This window comes from Jaculus jaculus, chromosome 16 (genome assembly GCF_020740685.1).
Source record: "Jaculus jaculus isolate mJacJac1 chromosome 16, mJacJac1.mat.Y.cur, whole genome shotgun sequence".
Classification (NCBI taxonomy): domain Eukaryota; kingdom Metazoa; phylum Chordata; class Mammalia; order Rodentia; family Dipodidae; genus Jaculus; species Jaculus jaculus.
This window is the reverse complement of record NC_059117.1, coordinates 72,837,952-72,862,830: the sequence shown is the minus strand read 5'-3', so window position 1 is coordinate 72,862,830 and position 24,879 is coordinate 72,837,952. Positions and strand designations below refer to the sequence as shown.

The 24,879-nt window shown below is 40.5% G+C and overlaps 1 protein-coding gene across 1 annotated transcript in view; it reads right to left on the bottom strand.

Moving 5' to 3' along the window:
- Positions 1-24,879, bottom strand: part of Suclg2 (succinate-CoA ligase GDP-forming subunit beta) — a 254,151-nt gene that overhangs the window by 92,640 nt on the left and 136,632 nt on the right. The window contains exons 8-9 of the mRNA XM_045136042.1: positions 17,036-17,197; positions 14,308-14,450 (exon numbers count right to left, since the gene is read on the bottom strand). Of these exons, the coding sequence (XP_044991977.1) occupies positions 14,308-14,450; positions 17,036-17,197 (305 nt within the window). The remainder of the gene's footprint in view (positions 1-14,307; positions 14,451-17,035; positions 17,198-24,879) is intronic.

Genomic DNA, 24,879 nt, shown 5'->3' with positions numbered 1-24,879 from the left:
AATACAGGATGAAGTTAGCATTGCTTCTCATCCCTGTTACCCAATTCCCAGCATTCTATAGTAACCAGGCAGCACCAAAGTTTCCAAGTCACTTTTGTTTCTGTCTTGGAGAATGAACTACTTGAGATTAATGAGCAAATACAATCTAGAAGGTCAAGGGTGAGCGCTCCAAATGGATTATCTGTTCACTGTTTGCAGTCCTAGGGCCTCTGAGTATTAGAGCATTTACCTAAATGTTTGCTCAAAAAGACTCCACTGAGTGTTAATTGTGAAAGGGGAATGTGTGAAGAATGCTTCCAGATAACGATTAACTAAAGAACACTGAGATAAGCTGGAAGAGAAATAATTAACTCGAATTCATGCCAGTTGACCCTTGGGAATGCAAATGTGTGTTCAATGTGCTCCTTTTCATAAAACTTCAAAGGTGGTAAGACAGCATCCTCAGAAGAGGGTCCACACACCTTCAAAAATGTCCTCTAATTACAGAAGATTGGCCACACAAGAGTAAAAAGTCAAGGTACAAACGATTCACATAGACAACCCCTCCAACTTGGGCAAGCCCACCAGAGATAATAAACTGCTGGTGGCCTCAGGATCTTTCATTTTTTTAATTTAGCAAAAACTACTACCCAATACATAGCATTAGATATTTGTTTCTGTTATGTATTTATTTACTCACTAACTTTCCTGTACTTCTTCCTTCTCTAGTGGCAGCTCCAGGGGAACAGATTCTATCACTCACTGCTGCATCCCCACTGCCAGCATGAGAGACATGTCTATACATTTTATATGTGTTTTTATGTGTATATATGCTTGTAGTGGCTTCTGTCCAGCTTAGTCATTCTACGATCTGGAAGGCTGTTCCTGACCTATAAGGGGTGTTTGAGGACTGGCTCTCCACTGTGCTTGGGAGCATGTTCCCTGTCCCAGGCAAGTCATGAGGGATGGCCCCAGGGCTGGCACCCTGGCTGTGTTCCTGCCTTAGCACATCATCTGGTAATCTGGTTTCTCTAGAACCAAGATTCTATTTGCTACAAGTGTAGCCCTACTCTATAGCCTGGAGACAGTGGCACTGGCCACATGCTATAAGAATTCTTTAAGTGTTGCGAACTGCCTCTATACGTCTGTCTTCTTGCTATCTTTCAACATGCCACTGCCAAGTGAGGTGCCCTCTTTTGCTACAATGTTCCCTATACCGTCACTGCTTGGAAGTGCTGCCTCTGACTGCCCGACGAGAGGGTCACCCCATGATCTAAAAGACATTTTTCTTTCCTTTGACCCTAGTGGATGAATCTTGTTCTATACTACGGTCCTCACCAGTTTCCCCCATTGCAATGCAGAAGCTTGCCAGGCACACCTCTTTGGCATCCAGCTTAGGAATTGTTTCTGAAGGGAAAATCTTAATAAACTATATGTTGCTCTTAACAGCTGACAATATGTAGTCAGGTGACTAATGTGGAATAAAGAAATATGGCCTGGCCTGCAGAGGTGATCTCAGCAGGCAGGAGTGCTTGCTATAAGCATGAGGGGTTGAGACTAACCTCCCGAGGTTAGGTCATAAGACTCAGAGAAACGGCTGGGCATGGACATACACATCTATAACCCCAGTCATGTGGGAACAGAGGCTTGAGAATTTCTGGGACCTGCAAAAGACAAAGCTCTGTGTTCAGAGACTCCATCTCAAGGAAATACATAGATGAATGATATAAGAGGGTCCTGATGTTCTCATCTGAACAGACACATGCACACACTACACCACCAACCACACACACACACACACACACACACACACACACCCCACACACTACACATGACCTAACAATACAAATTGTGTTTGGGGGAAAAAAAACATTTGGGGGGACTTAACATACTATGTGCATGAGATAAATACAAAAAAGGAATTAAAACTCAAGAAAGGCCTCCACTTTTAGCCAGTTTTATAGAATAAAAAGCAAATGGAAGGTCTACTGAAAAAGCAATCAGCAGACAGATGAGGGAGTAAAGAAAGAATATTATTCCCAGACAAGCTTATAGAATTTAAAAAGGAAAGTGGGTGCACACAGGAGATAATTAAGTGGAAGGTCTGTAAATTGTAAACATCACTTGGGATAGGAAAGGGAGTAAGGACAAATTATCACCAAAGTGACATCTGTGGAGGGTTCTGGAGATTAAAAAGACACTTAATTGAGAAGGACACCTGGAAAGGTCTGGGTTATTTACAAGGCAGGCAGTGTGGTGTAAATGCACACAGAAATAAGCTTATGCTTATGAGGGAGGTCCCTTAGTCAATAATTTTCTTGAGAATCCTAGTGTGAAAGAGCCAAGGAAACAGTATTCTTTTCCTGCCTGTATCAAGTACCATTCCTGACTCTCCTCTTCTCACTGAATGGGAGGCATTAGGAGGGCTTCAGGAGGACGAGGAACTTGGTAATCAGGACAAGTCCCTAGGCAGCCTTGAGATCTCTGAGGTAGTTGCGCACATAGGCAGACCAGGGGTCACCACTCATATTAGGGCTGAGATAACAGGCGCTCACATAAGCAGTCTATCCAGGTAATAGCTTTAAGTGATGTGAGACAGAAATTGTTTAGGCAGTCATGTTAGCAGAACCTCAAAGTGATTTTTTTTCCTTGACTAAGAGCAGAACATGTCACTACAGAAACCCGGATGTTACACCCTCTAGGAATGATTTCTAGATTAAGTTTGTACCCTTCTAGATGACAGAAACTCTGATCCTTACCTAAGATTACAGGCAAAGCTATAACATCTGGTCTTTGTCCATAGTAACCTGTAGACCTGGACTTTCCCACATAACCACTCACCATAACAAACCCAGATCTGGGTCTTGAGGTGGGCTTTTCAAACCTTCTCTCTTCCCTGGGCAAGAGCTCTAACTTGCTTACTTCTCTTATGTTCTAGATTTAAGCCCCCTTCTTTTCCTATTAAAGTTTTAAGCTGTAATAAAACCTTTCTGAACCTTATCCTCTGGTCCATGAATTTGATTCTTATAATTCATAGGACAAGGATAGGAAACACCCCAAATTATGGGTGCATTGGTGCACTATGAACACAAAATTCCTGTATCATAAGTGCAAAATAAGTATCTAGCATCTATCACACCAGCAATCCATCCAGGCATTGACTACATATAAGCACAAAGGACATATCTAGTGTCTATCACATCAGTATTGCACTGAAACAGTGAAGACGCATTTTACTACTGGATTCACTATTCTCTGCCTTAAGAAACTTTAGATCTCAAACTTCTTCAGATACCATCTAAATCACAAAGCACCTTTAAATCTGGTCAGTATTTAATATTCCTATAAAAACTGATGACTAAAGAAACCAACCAACAGTATGGAAGATGTTTACTATATATTTATAAATAATGATGGAAGAAAACTGGAAAACTATAACAGAGATTATGTTATAAAGTCAGGGACATATTTTAGTATCATATACTTAATAGGTACTATAAGTTTATAAAGATAATATAATATTTTATAATATACATGTATATGTATGGACATATATAAAATTTCAAAACACATTAAGTGAAGGGGACTTAATTTTATAAGAAAATAATTTTTAGGGCTGGAGAGATGGCTTCGCGGTTAAGCGCTTGCCTATGAAGCCTAAGGACCCCGGTTCGAGGCTCGGTTCCCCAGGTCCCATGTTAGCCAGATGCACAAGGGGGCACACGCGTCTGGAGTTCGTTTGCAGAGGCTGGAAGCCCTGGCGCGCCCATTCTCTCTCTTTCCCTCTGTCTTTCTCTCTGTGTTTGTCACTCTCAAATAAATAAATAAAAAATGAACAAAAAATACTAAAAAAAAAGAAAATAATTTTTAAATTAAAAATGGAAAAGTAACAAAAATTTCAAACTTCTTCATTTAATTTCTAAGTATGAATAAAGCATATCTGGCACACTAAGGTTTTCATAATCAAATAGGAAACAATGAGTATGAGTTATAAAGAAAAAAATATTCTTCACTTTACATTCAGGTTAGAGAAGTTCTGGCTTTCCTTTCTTGAAAGGGTAAAATAAGGACATCTTTATGAAGGACTTCTTGTACATAGCCAAACCACCAAAGAGGCAATTCCCATGATGCACAGCAGGTATCATCTATCCCAAACATTGCAATGAGTGAATGCCGAACCTCTATTTTTAGGAGAAATATGGAGCTAGGATCAAATAAACCTTGGTCATAGTATGTTTGAACTGATCAGTTCATATCTTTGTTGTACATGAGTCCTGTGAAAGACATCCCGAGTAATAGTGTATTACAATTCACAAACCTAAGCCTACAGCCAACAGCAACAATTTACAACTGAATAAACTTACATAACACCAGAATTTTAGTTGTAAGGCATATCACATGCTTCTTATGCTGAGGAAGTCTAGACACTGCTACATTACATTTGGAGGCCAACAAAAACATCACTCACAGGAAAGGCACTGGAGCTATAACACCATACCCACGCTCAAGCCCCAGTCTCTCCCTCTCTCTCCCTCTCTCTCTCTCTCTTTCTCTCTCTCTCTCTCTTGCACACACACACACACACACACACACACACACACACAACCTGGAAGGCAAATTAGAAGTCAGAGGATGACCTCTGACCTCATTTGGGAATATATGCTTTGGGTGATTAAAATTTTTCACCACTTTGCACACTTCCTTAATTATTCTAAAAGTGTTAAAGAATTATAAATACCTACTGGCTTTACAAATAAATTTGAGCATACAACTTTCTATATTTTTGCATGGTACATGCATGTTTATATTTATGTGGGTTCACATGTGTATGCAGGTGGATGTGCAAATGTGTGTTTATGCATGTTTACACCAGAGGACAACCTCAGCTATTATCCTAAAAAACACCATCCTCCTCTTTGTGCGGCATGATTTCACATTGTGAAGGACGAACAGGAGCAAGATCGCTGTTTTGATAATCAGGCAGCCAGGGAGAGGCAGATAGAGAAAAAGGATGCCATCTTCCTTGCCCTGCAAGACTAGATCCCTCATCTAACCCAGTCTTATCCAAAATGGTTGCAAGCAGTTGATTGGCAGCTGCTTCCTGCTTCTTCCCCAGCTTAGCACATCTGGATGGGCTGGCCCCTGCTAGGGCACCCTCTTGAGTCCACCAACCAATCAAGGTCTCTCCCATACACATCTGAACCTGATGACAAGGCTCGTCCTAATTGGATATTCAATCCACATAAAGGAACCAACCACATGTGCAAATCCCTTCTTAGTGCTCACATTTCCCTGGTCCCTGACTCTCCCCATCCTTGCCCTTGCCCTTTGTAGCCAGACTAGGAGGGGGGAGGGGGGAGGATTTCCAAGTGACTCGGTCATCTCCTGCTTGCTTTCTACATGTACTACAAGGTTTATTTGAAGGAGAACTAGCATCCAGGGGAAAGGCTAGAGTGATCTTTCTCTAAGCTCTGAGCCCTTCACTACCCAGTCTCTTAGCTTTCCTGGCCCCATAGGTGACTGTGAAGAAGGAGTGCTCTTGGATTGTCCGGCCCTCCATGTGTGTGTGTGTGTGTGTGTGTGTGTGTGTGTGTGTGTGTGCATGTGCATGTGCACATACACATGTGTGTATACATCCATGTGTGTGTGCCTTCTCTGAGCTATATGCAAAGTTATAAGTACAAACAAATTGGTAGCAGAATTAAGTTACAAACACCCAGAATGTCAAATAGCAGGGGAAATTAAGGAAAATTTTATACCCACACAAGGAAATGCCATGCAGCTATTGAAGAGAAATTGAAATTGAAGAGAACTATATAAAGACAGATAAAAACATACATTAAAAACCAAAACAGAAAAGCCAGGCATGGTGGCACACGCCTTTAATCCCAGCACTTGGGAGGCAGAGGTAGGAGGATCACTGTGAGTTTGAGGCCACCCTGAGACTACATAGTGAATTTCAGGTCAGCCTGGGCTAGAGTGAGACCCTACCTCAAAAAATAAAAAAATAAAAAAATAAAAAAAAAAGCAAAGCAGGCACTGGAGAGATTGCTCAGTGGTTAAGGCGTTTGCCTGCAAAGCCTGATGACCTATGTTCAATTCTCCAGTACCCACATAAAGCCAAATGCACAATGGTGTATGCATCTGGAGTTTGTTTGCAGAGAACGGAGGCCCTGGAACACCCATTCTGTCTCTGACTCTCTTATATTTCTCTCTGCTTTCAAATAAATAAGTAAAAATATTAAAGAACAAAGCAAACTGCATAATACTGCCAACTATGGGATACTATTTAAATCAAAATTATAAATTCATTTTAATGTATACGTATGTTAAAGTTTATTTATTTTATAAAAATATTTATTTATTTGCAACAGAGAGATAGGAGAGAGACAGACAGAGAGAATGGGCATGCAAGAGGCGTCGGATGCATGTGCCACTTTGTGCATCTGGCTTTATGTGGGTACTGGGGAAATCAAACTGGGGTTGTTAGACTCTGAAGACAAACACCTTAACTGCTGAGCCATATCTCCAGCCCAATTTATTATTTATTTATTTACTTAGGTTTTTGGAGACAGGAAATTACTGAGCCCACCCTGACCCCAGACTTGCTATGTAGCTTCAGCTATCCTTGAACTCTTGACCTTCCTGCCTCACCTTCCCAATTTCTTAGTTTACAATCATAGCCAGCAATTTTTTACTTTTATTTTTTATTATTTTATTTATTTGTGAGGAGATAGAACAACGGGGGGTGGGAGAATAGGTGCATCAGGGCCTCTTGTTGCTACAAAGGAAGTCCAGATGTATGCACCACTTTGTACATCTGGCTTTACGTAAAACCTGTGCCAGCAGGCTTTGCAAGCAAGTGCCTTTAACTGCTGAGCCATCCCCCAGATTCCCATTTTTATACTTTTCTAAGCTTTCCCAAATTTACTAATTACAGAAGAGGGGATTCTGCCTATATAATACTCAAAAACAAAGACAAATGACTATTTAGCAAATCAGTGAGTCAAGCCAATATCATAGGACCATATGAACACATTGTTTATTTCAGAACAGGACAATCGTTCCTAATTCCTGATATTCTGGATGTAGGCAAGGGCAGTGCAGAGGCAGAGAGGAGGGAGTGGCATAGAATCCTCAATCTCCTTCATAGGTCTCATCACACCAGATTATATCTCCCCTCCATGGTGTTATAGAAAATCAGGAAAACTTCATAGCACAGAGGTTAAAGCTCTGTTGTTCTGAACTGTACCTAGTAATTCCTCTGTCAAGCTTCTTTAAATTCTAAAAGAACACCTCCAAAATAACAGTGTATGCCTGATCACCCTAAAGTTATCCTGAAGACTCAGTCTGTAGGTTATGCCTGGCCATTACCTGATTATCTTTCTAGAAAATGCACTGTGTTCTGATTGTCACCTTCAACCAATTCTCTTCTCAATGTAGTAAAATTATGAGGAGAACACAAAACGATGAAACTTAACTCTTGTAATAATTATACATTTCCAACCTATTTTCATTATAATTTGATTAGTGGTTCATTTTTCTCTTTAGCAGTCTAAAGGCATCTACATACAAGATCCATAATTGCTAAGCATGCTGGGATGAATGACAACATTTACTAAGATATCTCTCAGACTGTTAGGTTCTTAAAGGCACTTAACATGAAAAAAGCCAAAGCACATTAAAATCAGGATTGGGAGAAGCAGAGTCCATAGTAAAAACCTGGTAGACTTTTAAGTGTCAGCAAGGAGCATGGAAATGGACAAGGAATGCTCCATTAGAGATGGTCTGCCACTGCAGCAGTGAAGGCACACACCCAATCTCATGAGCACTCCACAGGACTCAGCTGTTCCGGAGAAGGACTGGCAGGTAACATGGAATGAACAGGAGGCGCGCACGGAGACTGAAATAGTCTTAGAAATGCGAATCAAATGGGTAGCAGGAAAAGAAGAAAAATCCTGGCAGCAGAATGACTGGCACTGAGGGAAAGAAGAGAAGCCTTCAGGGGTGTTTTTCACCCTCTGCCTCATGCAGAACCATTGGTATCAAGAGGAAGAAAGAGAAGAGCCCATGTTTTCTCTCATGTGGGAGTAAGGCTTAGTAGCCAATGACTTAAAAACAGAGGTACTACTTGGGCAGCTGGAGGGGACCAGTGGAGGGAGACGTAACTGCAAGGGAGGGTGATCCGATCACAGTACAGATGTGCAGGCATAAGAACATCTGAGCAAAGCCAATCATTTTGCACAATGAATATACTCTAATAACATTTGCCTAAAAATCCAAACAGCAAAGGAATGGCTGCAAGTATGTTCAATCTTTTCAGTCTCTATGAAATAAAGCCTATTTTCAAATACTCTGTATAAAAAGGAATACACAGCAGTCATTTCAAAAATAAATGCTTATGCTATACAAAGTATTAAACTCCCACAAGAATTTTACTACCCTGGAAAGCAAATATTCACTCCCAAGTAGGACTTCTTTGATTTTCTTTGCATTGTTTCTGTGTAGACCCTCAAAAGCCCAGACCATTTCCAGTTTGGAGCAGCTATATTTATGAATTGCTTTTTTGTTCAAATAAAGTCTTTAGAAAAATGTTAGGATGCCTCAGTTAACTTTAAATACCTGTTTGCCACAAATATAAACATGAGTTAAGGGAAAAGATGAAATTTTTTATAAGTACACTTTAAAAGTATAGTAATTTAAGGGCTGGAGAGATGGCTTAGTGGTTAAGGCATTTGCCTGCAAAGCCAAAGAACCTCAGTTCAATTCCCCAGGAACCACATAAGCCAGATGCACAAGGGGGAGCATGTGTCTGGATTTTGTTTGCAGTGGCTGGAGGCCCTGGCATGCCCATTCTCTCTCCCTCTCTCAAATAAAAAAGTATAGTCATTTAAAAATGAGATATTTAGCAGATATTAATTCTAAAACATATATTAGAGGAAGTCGTTCATGTATAGCAACTACTAAAAATATAGTATGAAGGTTTCCTTCTCTGGCCTCAAATTCTAGAGATTTTGAAGCACAAAATACAGAACTCGACGAGATAGTCTCTTCTCACACTCATACTGAGCAATATTATATGGTGCTTTCTTTCAAACATAAATTTAATCCTCCTGTCAGTAAATTCTGTTTCCTTTGTTGTTCAAATAGGAAATCACTAAAAGAGAATGAATCATTTTAACCTTCCATCAATTTCAAAACCATCCATGTGATGAGACTGGCGCCACTATTTCAGATGCTTCTCTTTTCTGCAGAAGCACATGTCCCATTCACACCTAAGATGCCTCTCACTTCTGTATTAGCATTTCATTCATATCTAAGATTCCTATTACTTCTGTGTACATACCTCCCATTCACATGTAACGTAGGATGCCTCTCCTTTCTGTATACACACTCCCATTCACATGTAACGTAGGATGCCTCTCCTTTCTGTATGCACACTTCCATTCACATCTATGATGCCTCTCCTTTCTGTATACTCACTTCCATTCACATCTAAGATGCCTCTCCTTTCCGTATACACACTTCCATTCACACCTATGATGCCTCTCCTTTCTGTATACACACTACCATTCATATCTAAGATGCCTCTCCTTTCTGTATACACAGTTCTATTCATATCTCAGATGCCCTTCACTTCTGCATAAGCACTTCCATTCCCACCTAAGGCTTGAACATGGGAAGTGACGCTGCTTCAGATGCCTCTCATGTCTGCAAGTACTTTATCCACTGAGCCATCCCTCAGCCCAACCTCTCACCTCTGCATACACACTTCCAATTTAAATCTAAGGGCTGAACATGGGGAGCCATTCAAAAATTCACTCAAGCTGGGTGTGGTGGTGCATGCCTTTAAACCTAGCATTTGGGAGGCAGGGAAAGGAGGATTGCTGTGAGTTCAAGGCCAGCCCGAGACTACATAGTGAATTCTAGGTCATTCTGAGCTAGAGCGAGACCCTACCTTGAAAAACCAAAGATAAAATAAATAAATAAATAAATAATAAAAATCACTCAAAAACTGACATCAAGTTTACACTTTGCCTTAGAAACACTAAGTTGATCCTTGAAATACTAATTCTTGGGGTTAGAGAGATGGCTTAACTGTTAAGGTATTTGCCTGCAAAGCCAAAGGACCCAGGTTCAATTTCCCAGGACCCACATAACCAGATGCACAAGGGGGCGCTTGCATCTAGAGTTCATTTGCAGTGGCTGGAGGCCCTGGCATGCCCATTCTCTGTCTGTCTGTCTCTCTCTCTGCTTGCAAATAAATAAATAAAAATAAAAATAAATATTTATTTTCTTGGACATTATTTTTGTGCTTACTTTAGACACTAAGTGGTTAAATCACTTAATGTAGATATCCAAACATTCAAATGATGAACAATGATGGACTCAACCTCATCCACCATGAGCTCATAACATCATCAAACCAGTGCAGTGTTGCCACACCTGCCAGGATGCTTCACACTGAGAAGACTGACCAGGACCAGAAGAGAAGTCAGGAGAAAAATGACAAGGACATCGGGTCCTGTCCAACATGATCCCACAGACACTGCATAAAACAGCCAAGACAACTCTGTGCTATTACAAATCAAAACAGGCTGCCTGTGGGGAAACTGTGAGGATGAGGGACGTGGCTGGGGTGGTATAAATAGATTTCTGAGATGCTCATCCTGCTTTATGCTCTGACCTGGTTAAAGATTTCATGGTTTTGTTCACCTTGTCATAACTGCCCCAACTTATGCCTAGAAGTTCAATGCTGTTGTGCTTGTAAGTTGTACTAAAAATTTCTTATCCTTTTGTAATGATACCGTCATATGAAATTGTCCTCTTGAAAGGTAAATGTATATGAGTTAGCAACCCTCTGAGTCAGTACCATTCCTATCATCACTTCACAATGCAGGGAAACCAAGGACTATAGCATTAAATAGCATGCCCAAAGTCCCACCAATGTGTCGTAAAGACAGAATTAAATCCAGGTAGTCTCGTTCCAGAGCCCATTGAAAATTCTCTTCATCCTCATGCTCATCCTTGGGGCTTAGGTGGCACATTTTGTTTTGAAAATTTAAAGGGCTGAAAACACGATTCCAGCTGGCTCTAAACCAGGAAGCAGTGACGTGAAGCCAGGTACCCTCAGTAATGCCACTCATTGATTCTTTCTTTTTAGCAGCGGGCCTGCAGAAGGCAAGAGACTGGCTTGATGTTGGCCAGCAGAGGGGCTATGGTGAGATTCATGCCAGCTGTCCTTTGTTTTTACTCAGTTAGCACCAGACACTTCACACAGTCCAGATGCTGTTGTATTCATCTCCTACATGCTTGGAATCCTAAGCTCAGCGTTACCAGCACCAGCCAGAGCATAATTTATACAAACATAGACCCCAGGATAACTTCCTTTACAGTACTTTCCCTTACAATGTGTTTAGTTTCTTAGCAGAACCCCACTTGTAGTTCCCATTTTATATAACTTTGACTTTCAGGATTGTAGTGCTGATAATTCTACAAATCAAAATGAAGAAGCAGAGATCAGATATGCTCCAGCAGTAGCAGGACTAACACTATTACCTTTCTCTCATCTAAGCCTGCTGGCAAGTAAGAGAACAAATAAAAAAATAGTAATACATTTATGTGAATCCAGTTTAGTAACTGAGTGATCTTGAAAAGTCTCTTGTTTGCGGGAGCTGGATACAAGAATTTCACAGATAATAAACAAATAAGAAGCACATTAGTTACAATGCTGCTTGTGTTGGGTCCTGATGAAAATAAGCATTTAGGTTTCAAATAAGCAAACAAAAGTAGTAAGATTAGGGGTCACCTCTATGGCTATCATCTCTGCAACATTTTTCTTGAATGATGCTATTTATTACTTCATCAATGAAACCACATTGTATCTATGGCAGACACATTGTTGCTAGTATCAATGAAATTAATTTAATGTTAACACTACGGGGCCTTTTGTAATTTTGAGTTCTAGTGTATTCAACTAATTAATTCTAACATCTAACAAGAAAATCATTACTTTTGAAATAACTAGCCATGGTCTGTGGGAACCTTGGCTTTTGGGCAGGTGGGTGGGTCCTTCTGGAAACAATTGCTGACATAATTATCACTGGGTAGTTTCTGGTGTTCTGCACGTGTCACACAGTGGTGCCATCGGTGAATGTGGACAGGTGGATGGGCCTACTTGGAACAATTACATTAATTCCTACAAGTTCCTTGCATAATTACCTCAACTCATTTATACTGCTTTTGACTCTTATTGGAATTGTGAGAAATAACAGCAGGATTAAAAATACCCATTATATTTCCATGCTTTTTAACTGGGCTTGAAATTCATGATTTGGAAAATATATTATAAGATGGGCTATGCACGCATTTTCCTGAGATAGCATGAGAAAAATAAAATAACTCCCACATTCCTTTATCTACCCAAGATGACAGCCAATCTCAAAAACTTTAAATATTCCAAGAACATGAAAATATTTCATGAAGTCCGTGTTTTTGAAGGAAATATTTAACAAACAACAAAAGTAGCTCTACATGTGATTTTCCATCCTTCCCCGCCCTGGACTTCTAATAAACTTAAAATAAAGATCAGCCACTAAGAGATGGTATTTCAAAGAAAACCCCAGTGAACGTCCAGATAGAATTAACTCCTCCATGGTTCTATGTCAGTAACACAGAGTGGGTTTCAGTAGACACTGCAAGTTCTTCATGCATGTTGCATGTTATGTTCACAGTATTGAGATTTTATGTCATATAGGAGTGTGTTGAAGACAATAACTATTCTCTTAAAAAGACACAGGACACAGGAGCAAGTGAGAATAATGCTAAGAGCCATTGACAACCAGCCAATGACATGTGTTGTGTAAACTGAAAACTCCTGAGAGGATTTTTTGGGGGGGGGAAATACTTTCTTTTTTCTAATTTTTATTTATGTGATGAGAGTGACAGAGAGAGAAAGAGGCAGCAAGCGAGAGAGAGACAGAATGGGCACGCCAGGGCCTTCAGCCACTGCAAACAAACTCCAGATGTGTGCACCCCCTTGTGCATATGGCTAATGTGGGTCCTGAGGATTCGAGCCTTGAACCTGGGTCCTTAGGCTTCACAGGCAAGCACTTAACTGCTAAGCCATCTCTCCTCCTGCAAATACTTTCTTGATGGCTGAGTGGTTAATGACTTTGCTATTTCTGAACAACACCGGAGACCTGAAGATTAGTGACTAATGCCATACATTTACTTTGTGAATTAGTAGGAAAGCATCAGCAAAAATAAGCTAAACCATATTTAGGTAGCAAAAAAAGTTCATAAGACATTTCTTTGGAAAAAGCAAAAAGAACCAAACAAACAACTCTAGCATTTTTTTGAGGGTGGTGGTGGTGGTGGTGGTGGTGGTGGTGGTGGTGGTGGTGGTGTGTGTGTGTGTGTGTGTGTGTCTGCCTGTGGAGGCCAGAGGTTGATGTCAGGCATCTTCCTCAATTACTTATCACTTGTGTTGGTATGTATGGGCACACGTGTGCCATGGCATATATGTGGAGGCCAGGTGACAATCTCGGAGTGTCAGTCTTTGCCTTCCACCTTGAGACAGGTTCTCCCATGTGGTGTTGCCATTGGCAACTGGCCTGTGGGCTTGGAGAGTCTGCTGATTCTGCCTCACCTTGCTTTAGATGGGTTCTGAGATCCACACTCTGATTGTCAGGCTTGTGTAGCAAGCATTGTTAACCACTGCACCAAATCCACAGCTTCTCCGTCATATTTATATGATAGGATTTCTCACTGGATCTCATCAATGCAGCCAGATTGGGTAGCCAGCAAGCTCCCGAGCGCTTCCTATCTGTACCTCCTCAGCGCTAGGATTACAGAGACACACTGGAACGCCTGGTGTTTGTTGGTGCCGAGGACCTATCTCTGTTCTCGAGCTTGTGTGGTGAGCACTTGATGACTAAGCCATGACCCTAGGCCCCTAGCAGTGTTTCAATTCAGGATTTCCTAGGTGATGATCCAGATTTCCCATCTCTTCAGATAGCCTAGTAGCCACCAAAGCTTATTAGATCCTCTAAGAATATCAAGATAACTGTTGAAAAATGTTTAGTACAAATATAAACGACATATATCTGACTCACAGTCCTGTTCAAAGAATCAAATGAGAATTATGGTCATAGACATTAAAAACTCAGTTGGGGATGTAATTCAATCAAATGAAAGGAGATGGTGAGATTTCCACCGAAGGCTGCAAAATACATGCATTAACTAATTCATTCTTGGCATCAGGAAATGGCTAGCAACTGATAAGAGACCAGAACATTGTGCAGTCTCCCACTAAAGGAGGGTTACCTTAGGATCGGCAGTGAGCAGTTTGAAGGCTTGATATACTTGAGATTCCTTTACACCACCTCCAAGATCCAAGAAGTTGGCTGGCTTCCCACCATTGAGGAAAATGATGTCACACGTGGCCATGGCAAGACCAGCACCATTCACTGTGAAATGCAAATAGCACATGAGACAGGGTAAGTTTAATAGCATGAAGAGGCCCATAAACTGCTCCTGCCCATGTGACCAAATGGGAGCCCTGTCATTTCCAGGCTAATCTGTGCCCTGTTTGGAGTTCCATTCAATCCATAAATTCACACACATCCATGATGAACAATTAGGACAGACATATACAAAGAACAGGCAAGAAAATGGAAATGATCAGGACTTACCAAGTGCCCAGACAAGAAAGGAAAGGGAAGAGTTAAAGGAAATGATGTATTTGGGGTCATGGTGAAAAGCTAGTTGCTGGCTCTGGATAGTGAAGAGAGCTGACAAAGAGGCCACGGCCTCGGGAGGTTGCTATTTCAGATATGAGTGAAGAGTGGATTGGCTGTACATGCAGCTTACTCACACTCTATTCTTTTGAGTGTCCATTGCTGTGTGACTGAACTGCATGCAGTGTCCCAAATTCAACTGTGCCCACACTTTGTCACACACACTGCAGTCATGTGTGTTAGTGGGTGTTGTCAAGGAAACTCAAGAGAACAAGTGATAGATCAAAACCAATATTCTTTCCTCTTAATCTTCTAAGAAGTGTAGCAGGCACAGAGGCACATGCCTAGAATCCTGGCACTTGGAAGGCTGAGAAAGGAGGATCCTGAGTTTCAAGTTCAGCCCGAATGACACAACTGAATTACAGGACAGCCACGGTCACATAATGCAACCCTGTCTCAAAAAAAAAAAAAAAAGAAAAGAAAAAGAAAATAAAAACTCAGGGCTAGAAAGATTGCTCAGTAGTAAAGTGTTCGTCCCATCAAGTAGGCGGGTCTCAGGGAGCCTGCAACCATCTGAGTTTGAATCTCCAGGTCAGTTGGGTATGACCATGCACATCTATTAGCTCAACCCTGTGGATAGTAGAAATCAGAAGATCTCACAAACTTCGAGTTGCAGAGTCAGCAAAGGACTCCTTTACGAGGAAAAGTTGGAGGGTGAGTGATAGACACAGCACCCCACATTCTCCTCCAGCCTCCTTCAAGCAAGATCATGGGGAGCTGCATCATTAAATACACATGTTCATACACCACACACACTTACGCATATTGAAAAAAAATACAAACAATTTACTGGTAACACTTATTGCAACTAGAACCAAAACATGTCAATATCTAGGAACCTTTCTTAAAGCACAAGTAACATTGTAACACAACCTGCTTTCCAGAGCTGGTTATGGATTAGGATCAGTTGAATTCCCTTTGCTTCTCAAGACTAATTACATGTAATTATTTCCCTTGGGTTACCAAAAAAAAAAAAAAAAAAAAAAAGAAAGAAAAAAAAAGGCACAGCAAAATTCTCAGGGTAACAACATACCCTTTATTTTTCTGACCTTTGAATACCTATAACAACCCTATCAACAGTGACTAATTAAGTAAAGCAAAATGGGTTATAAAGAATCTTTAAGCAACATGAACTGTATTTATCTTAGCTTTTGAGGTGCACCACTATAGAAAGATCTACATTTAATTTGCTCTAAATGCACCATGATCTCTTCCCCCTTTCCAAATGCTTCAAATACTAACAGCATGTTAGCTTGAGATCAGACAGAAGATGGTGAGTGATCTGCAACAGTCAGGTTTTGCTCCAAAGCAAGAGCTCAGGCGCTACTGGTCACTGGCTGTCCTTTTCTATCGAGCAATGGATTGTCACAGGTGAGGCCACTTCATTTCCACATATGATGATTCTGTTGGCTTAATGAGCAACAAATCTTTTCTTATTTTAATTTCTAAGTTTCCAGTACAATGCATTATTTCTACCAGAAACACAGTCTTGTGCAATTAAGCAGCAAGCATGTATAACTCAGCATTATAAGCTGTGGACAACAACTGAAATTGTATGGCTTCTATAGACCCTTTCTTACCTCAGCTGTGTAAGCCATTTTCATAAATTTATATGTGTATATTGGAGTACATTGTTTTATTAATAGACTGATACAATGAATTAAGTATTTTGTCAATTGACTACTATAGAATCTGAAGTGTTAATAAAAATGATTAAATTTTATGTCCTTTCTTCTTTAGAAAAAAATTTGCTTTAAAGTCTAGTTTCATAATATTTCCAAGAGTATTAATATTCCCTGGCATAGCAAAGGCTCTGAATCTTACTAGACAAAGTGCAACTGAGATTTAAAACTAGTGGTTCTCAGTTGAGGTGATTTTGTACACTATAGGTTTGGGAAGTATCTAGGGATTTGTTCTGTTACTACCACTAAGGACTGACATTAACATCCAGAAGACAGGAAGAACAGTGAACATGAGACCCAGCCCAGCCCCTTATAGCCAAGAATAATTCACACCGCTTCCCCCCCCCCCCCCCCCGCCACCAAAAGCTCAACATCAGAGTTGAGAAACTGCTAGGTAAGTGACTATCAATGAAAACCGACTTTGAAAGCAAACCTTTAATTTTTTCCTAAGACTCTGAAGCTACAGGAAAACCCCTTTGTTGAGTAGCTATTAATAAATAATATTTTGGAAATCTAGGGTGGCTAAATTCTGTAAAACCCAGAAACTGTTCTTTGGATATCAGTGCTTCTTACCAAAGCATGCGATATTCCCATCCAGTCCTATGTATTTCAGATCGTATCTGGCAGCTTCATTTTCAATGGGCTCATTCTCAGATTTGTCATCCATAGCAAATATGTCCTTCTGTCGGAATTCAGCGTTGTCATCAAAGTTTATCTTGGCATCAAAGCAGACAACTAAATAAAGAAGAAAGGGCACACTTGAATATCTCCCAAGGATCTTTAAATGACGTCTCCAGGCTGGCAGACACAGGAGAGTCAGAAATTGCATCTTTCTAACACGACAGGAAGGAGAAGCCATTGTGGCTTTCTTGGACTTTACACTTCGAGGCTACAAAGACAAGATGTCACAAATGTCACAGTTTCTGTATTCAGGTGATTTAAACTCCAACAAAGACCATTCCAGTTTGTATCTGCTAATCTCTTTTTGGCACCGTGACGAAAATTCCTATAACACACTAAAGGCTACAGATTGGCCCATTTATACCTATGATTCATAATTTTATTATGTTTCTTATCTTTCGTATTTAGCAGCTCATCATCTTTCCCTTCAATTCAAAGACAGACAATGTGATAACACTCATTTTTTCTTTCATCCTCTGACATTGCAAAGTAAACTGTCAATTATATCAGGATCCTCAATACTTTTAGAATTGATGGGGAAAATATTAGGTCAAAATACATAGCTTAGTTTATAATGAGATCCTTAACTATGACCTTTCTTAAATTAAAAAACCCTAAATATGTTTAAGGTGTACAATGTATTTTGATATCTAAATATATTTTAAATGATTACTACAGGAAACTAACATATATCTCCTCACAGGATTCTTTCCTTTTCCTTCTGTCTTTTTAGGGGCATCAGAAAACTTTAAATCTACTTTCCCGTACAAACCCTGTGAACTTGATAAAATAATCCATATCCACGCTGGTCTTTGGTTTTCTTATTTGAAAAAAAAAATTGAGAAAACAATTTAAAGTTTGCAGATTTTCTTCCTTTGGGGTCAGAACAATTTTACGACTTGTCTGATCTAAGTTATAAAACACAGAGGCCAAGATTGGTCTGTTACCACACCTGAACACCATCATGAACACTATGGTCTACATCCTCTGCTGTACAATGACTCTTCATGGCAACACTAGTTCTGAAGTAGAGACAGACTACAAAACCCTGCCTCTGATTCACAAAGTGAGTTTTGTATGGGCATTCACTGAGTGACTTTAGAAGAAAGGATGCATGTCTCGAATCTTGATTCTAACACTTATTTCCAGTAGAGTAAAAGCTTGTCATTTGTGACACCATGCCATTGTAACACTCTTTAATTTAAGATGTTAACAGGTAGGCAACTTTGACCAGCAGTTTACAGATATGCACCCTATAGCTGCAGCATGGCTGAGAACCATCTGTTTTGAAAAGGAAACTGCCATGTTAGATACATCTTAGAACACCTCACAGAGAAGCAAAGGCTTTGGTCTGCTAATGCTACTAGCTTCTTTGGAAAAGAAGATGTTGTTCTTAGGTAAATTTCTCCTATGTTATAACTACTACAAGATTATTACATTTTGTATACAAATCTGTGTAGCACTGATATATTAATGTCCAAAAATGCTTGGCAGAAATCCAACTCCAGGCCACAAATCTCCTAAAGAAACATTGATTGACAGGAGAGACTCTTACATGGATGCTAATGTCTGCTGAAGTCCTTAAACTTGCGTAACCACTCTGCCCACACACTGTGAATACTTAGAGTGAATGAGTAATTACTTTCTAGAATATTGAAATTGTAATGATGGAATCCTGCAATTACCAAAGGAATTGGCCAATGTTCTCTGCTTGTTACAATGGCATTTTCTTAGCAGTTAATGACCAGTATAATAATCAATAGAAAAGCAAGTTCATTCTTGGCATTCCACTGGGTTTATACATACATTCTAATTAATTTATTAGTAATTTTAGCTCCTCAATTACTCACTGACAAGACCACTTTAAATGACACTTTCAAAATGAATGGGCAAAGGCTATCAAATTGACTTTCTATGTGAAAAGTTGCAAATAGGGGAATTCTTGGTCACGATCAATAAACTAGTAAATCAAAATAGTTCCAAGAAAATCTTTGTTCCTTACTAAAAAGACTACAGTTCCAAGCTGCTCTCAACAAATGGTAATTAGTGGAGATGTATACGAAGTTCACAAGGTAACCAAATGCCTGCAAAGACAGATTTTCAAAATAAGCTTTCCTGTGGTATGATGTGCACATCAAGTACAGAAATGAGTGACTGGTGGCCAGCATGACAGAACCTGGCAGCTCTCCTAGAGCTCCAACAGTGTGTGGCCATGGAACACAAGCAGTTTATCTACTAGAGCTTCTTAACTGCTGCTCTCTTTCTTTAAGGAAGACAATGACATAAGAGATCAATGCGTGTAGATCCAAGAGCTTTGGGAATTTGAAAACGTTCCATAAACATGAAGTATAATAAGGAAACTTGAGAACTAAGGTGCATACAGGGTATGGTGCTACCTGAGTGAAAGGATGAGAAAGGAGTATGGAAAGGCCAGGGTGGTCTCCTAATACACACACACACACACACAGAGAGAGAGAGAGAGAGAGAGAGAGAGAGAGAGAGAGAGAATGAATCCCAAATAAAAACAAATTGCCACCTTTAATGTCCAGTTTAGTTTTGGGGGGTGGGGAGTACTTTATTTTTTTTAAATATTCTTATTTATCACACACATACTGAGAGAGAGAGAGAGAGAGAGAGAGAGAGAGAGAGAGAGAGAGAGAGAGAGAGAGAGAGAGAGAGAGAGAGAGAGAGAATGGAGTATGTGGGTAAACTATTGCCTCTTGCTACTGCAAACAATCTCCAAAGATTTACCACCTTGTTCATCTGGCTTTAGTGGGTACTGGGAATCAAACCCAGGCTAACAGGATTTGGAAGCAAGCACTTTTAGCATATAACCAGACCCAGGCAAACACTTTGAAGAGGTGGGAGAGACTCTCTTAGATACACATTTGCTATACCTGGTCATAATCCTAGTCTGTAATATGATGACTTAAAATTAAAAAAAAATGTTATTTGGTCTTTGTGTTAGTTACTTTTACATCACTGTGACAAAACATCTGACAAAAATAACTTAAAGGAGGGAAAGTTTGTTTTGGTTCATAGCTCCAGAAGGATTTCATTTCCTCATGAAGGGAAAGGCATGGCACATAAGCTCATTTGGAGCAGTGGGAATACAGTGAATCTATGAGCATTTTGGCAAACCAGGAAGTAGAGAAAGTAGGCAAGACACAGTGGTGGTATAGCCCTTAAAGGTTCATTCCCAGTGAATGATTTTGCCAGTCATGCCCATCTTAAAGGCTGCACAGCCTTTCAAATAGCTCCATAGTCTAGGGACCTAGTGCTCAAAATGCAAGCTTGTTGGAGGACATTTTGGATCAAAACATAACAGTTTTCATCCCCCACTAATAGCACACAGATCCTAAAACTCTTGTAATTTTCTAGTAACAGAGGTACTACTATTCTTTTGGTCTGATACTTGGCTCTGACTCTGTTTCCTGACAGAGCTCCTGATCTCTGGGGATTTCCTGGAAGGCAGTTATATTCTGGAAAATATCCTTCACGATAAACTGACAGTAGTAAGGAAAATGTTCCCCTGAGGTCACAGAGCCACTGCAGCAGACAGCTGAACCCGGTTTGTAGCTGGCTGACCTGAAGCAGCTAAGACACACTGTGATGGGCATCAGTGTGGAGGCAGTCTTATGGGACTGAACTGAACATGTCATAGGACACCTAACTGGTGTCAGAGAAATGGCTGGTGGGGTCACAGGAGTGCTCTGCACTGAGTGTAGAGAAAACACAGTGTTTTTTTTTTTTCTTCTATGATACATATTTCAATGACACAAGATGTTCTCCTGACTGTATTATATAAGAACTGTTAATCCCAAAGGAAGAACCTTAATAGCTGGCGTGGCTGGCATTATAATGGACAGAGGAAGGGACTTTGGATAAAGCCTGGGGTGAAGCAGGGCATTTTGCTAACCCTCAAATCACATTACTACTTTGCAAAAGATTGATATAAAAAGTCTCACATGTGGATCAGAACCAAGGAAGACAAACAGTCCCTCAGACCAGCTCATCACCTGTTTTTGTACATACAGTTTACTCAAATGCAGCCATGTCTACATATCATTTGTGGTTGTCCTTCAAAAACAATAGCTGAGGTGAGTAATGCAGTAGGAAATTCAAGGTTACAAATCCCAAAATATTTATTAACTGGCACTTTACAGAAAAAGTTACCCAATTCCTTAAGTCACAATTCTCACATCTGCATCCTGTTTAAGTAAACTGATAAACAGCTACAGGTAATATTATTTCTTTATATAGTGAAAAAGATACTTAGCTAAAACACATCCTACTATCATGAAAACAAAAGACAGTTATGGTAAGCAAAATTAAAATACATGAAAGGAATGGATTTAACCCACGATTACTATCAAACTCAAACATCGTTTTTCCCTGTAACACGCACTTCCAGCTTTGCTGTGTGAAGGATGGCGAGTGTGCATATGAACAGCAGGACGATCACATAGCTTGCCCTGCTTGTTCAGACCTTGATTTCTCATTTAAGGAAACCACAACTATGGTCAATGTAGTTTGGGAAGTATAGAGATTGGATCAGACATTAAGATTTTCAATATCACATAAATGAAACCTCAGGTCTAAAGAAAAATTCTCCTTTAAGAAAGACTATTCTGTGTACCAAGCAGGGGAAAACATACCTATTAATATTCATAAAAGAATTTTTTGCCATCAAAATCACATTGTTACATGCTTGATAGATTATATAAATGAATTTTACTTCTGAACAAATATCAAAGGAAACTGAGTTGCTTATATTCATAGGGTGCTTTTGTGGTTTTCTAGTGGTGTGAGATTCTCTTTAGCAACCTTGATAGGGAGCAAGACTGGAAATTAGTGGCATCTGTCCACAGAGTTTTAACAGAAGAATGTACTGCAGAGTTAAACAAAAGAAAACTACATTTCAGAAGGGAGCCTTACACATACCAGAAACATAGAAACAGCAGGAAGCAAAACTGTCATAATTAGTTTGAAAAATAATCTGTCTACAAGCAATATATGACATTTGATTTTTGACAAATAATCCTAATGTGTTATTGAAGCACCTGGCCAGACAGCCTTAAAATGCTGACACTTTAAAATTAGTCCCACTTTCCATTAGATATTGATATTCCAAGTGTTGTATACTTTTTAGAACTTTTCTTCAGTTGCTATGAAAGGAGAAAAATAGATGTGAGGCAGGCGGGGTTTGGGGGAGGCAGAGAACTGAAAATGATCTTGAAAATAGTCTTGTGTATAAAGAGAAAGAGGGAGGACACCCACCAACAACATGGGCACTTGTTAGCACAAAGCAACACGGTGGCTGTTCAGGGAAATCAATCTGAAGGAAGAAAGGAATGTGATGTGTGCCAGTTCATACTGGATGGCCTAGGCTTGATTCTCAAGGAATCTTGGCCATGCCATCATTTTTCAAAGTGGGTTTCATTTTTTCAGCTCAATGAATGGTTGTGGCTCCAGATGGAGGTATCTTACAGTGGGAATTCTCAGCCACTGGACTGGGGGCATGCTAGAAGAGATCACGCTCTGTCACCAGGGAAATCACTCTGTTATCAGGGACTGTGTTAGCGGGGGAGAGCCCTCTGTTATCAGGGACTGTGTTAGTGAGGGATATCACTCTGTTATCAGGAACTGTGTTATTGAGGAGATCACTCTGTGATCAGGGATTGTGTTACGGGGGAGATCACTCTGTGATCAGGGACTGTGTTATTGGGGGAGATCACTCTGTGATTAGGAACTGTGTTACTGGAAGAGATCACTCTGTAATCAGGGACTGTGTTACTGGGGGAGAGCCCTCTGTTATCAGGGACTGTGTTAGTGAGGGATATCACTCTGTTATCAGGAACTGTGTTATTGAGGAGATCACTCTGTGATCAGGGACTGTGCTACTAGGGGAGATCACTCTGTGATCAGGGACTGTGTTACAGGGGGAGATCACTCTGTGATCAGGGACTGTGCTACTAGGGGGAGATCACTCTGTGATCAGGGACTGTGTTACCGGGGGAGATCACTCTGTGATCAGGGACTGTGTTACGGGAGGAGATCACTCTGTGATCAGGGACTGTGCTACTAGGGGAGATCACTCTGTGATCAGGGACTGTGCTACTAGGGGAGATCACTCTGTGATCAGGGACTGTGTTACAGGGGGAGATCACTCTGTGATCAGGGACTGTGCTACTAGGGGAGATCACTCTGTGATCAGGGACTGTGCTACTAGGGGAGATCACTCTGTGATCAGGGACTGTGTTACAGGGGGAGATCACTCTGTGATCAGGGACTGTGCTACTAGGGAAGATCACTCTGTGATCAGGGACTGTGTTACAGGGGGAGATCACTCTGTGATCAGGGGCTGTGCTACTGGGGGAGATCACTCTGTGATCAGGGGCTGTGTTACGGGAGGAGATCACTGTGATCAGGGACTGTGTTACCGGGGGAGATCACTCTGTGATCAGGGGCTGTGTTATGGGAGGAGATCACTCTGTTATCAGGGACTATCACTCTGTTACTGGGGATGGTGTTACGGCTTATGGGATGAACAGTAGCCTCCTTGCCCTTTACTCAGCAAATGCCAATAGCACCCCACCCAAGTTGTGACAATTTTTGACAAGTGTCCCTTGAAGGATATGATACCCATCATCTGAGAATCACTTCTTTAAAAGACCACCAGGAGAGGAGTCTGTGCAGTCCTAACTAGCTAAAGGTGGGAAGAAATAACATGTGATGTCAAATACTACAGTGCTTACAAAATGAATGAGTAAACAAATAAATGAACAGGCAGGCAGAAATACAAATGGTAATAGAACTCCATTCTCACTCTGCCACAGACTGAAGTGAATGTCCTTGGTACTAAAGTTGGATTAGAAAAGAAACTACAGTTAATTTCCGTTTGACTATTTAAATAATAATTTCCTTTTGTTCCAGTAAGGGCTAGGTCATTCTGACAGAAAGGTTTTGCTTTTCTTTTCTTTTTTTTTGCCAGCAGGAAATGATCTCTCTCTTAGAACAGTTGATCACTGGATCAGTGATTGGCCTACACTGGACACATGACCAAGCAGGACTAATGGGATCTATCTGAAAGAGGTTTTATGGACGCAGGAAGAGGAACACTGGTTGTTATCTTCAGTGCCTGCTGCAGAGAGCCTGGGGCTTCAGAAGAACAATTTAGAGGCAGAATGGACTTTGGCTCCGCAGAAGAAAGAATCCCATTCTGTCACACGTCAAGCCAGTCTACAACTAAGACTTCCCCATTATGTTAAAGAAATGCTTCCATCAGAAGCTCTTTAACAAAAACTAAACCAGAATGAGGAGTCTTCTATGGTCACGAGCCACCATTATAACTCACACTACAACTCACAGTATCAAACTATATCCTTGAACCATTTTGTTAGCCCCACACTTGTGTGGCGGTGAGGGGGTAGAATCACAGTCACACAGTAGTTTTTTGTTATGTCAAATGCTCTTCATGCAACTGGGAATTTTGGAAGCATATGAACAGTACCCTTAGTTTGAAGAATTTCTCCTCAAGGAGCAGTGGATGACCAAAGACATTTTCCTACAAAGACATGACACAGTGGATAGTTTTTATGCCGGGCATGGTGGCACACACCTTTAATCCCAGCACTTGTGAAGCAGAGGTAGGAGGATACGAGGCTACTCTGAGACTAAAGAGTGAATTCCAGGACAGCCTGGGCTAGAGTGAGACCCTATCTCAAAAACAAACA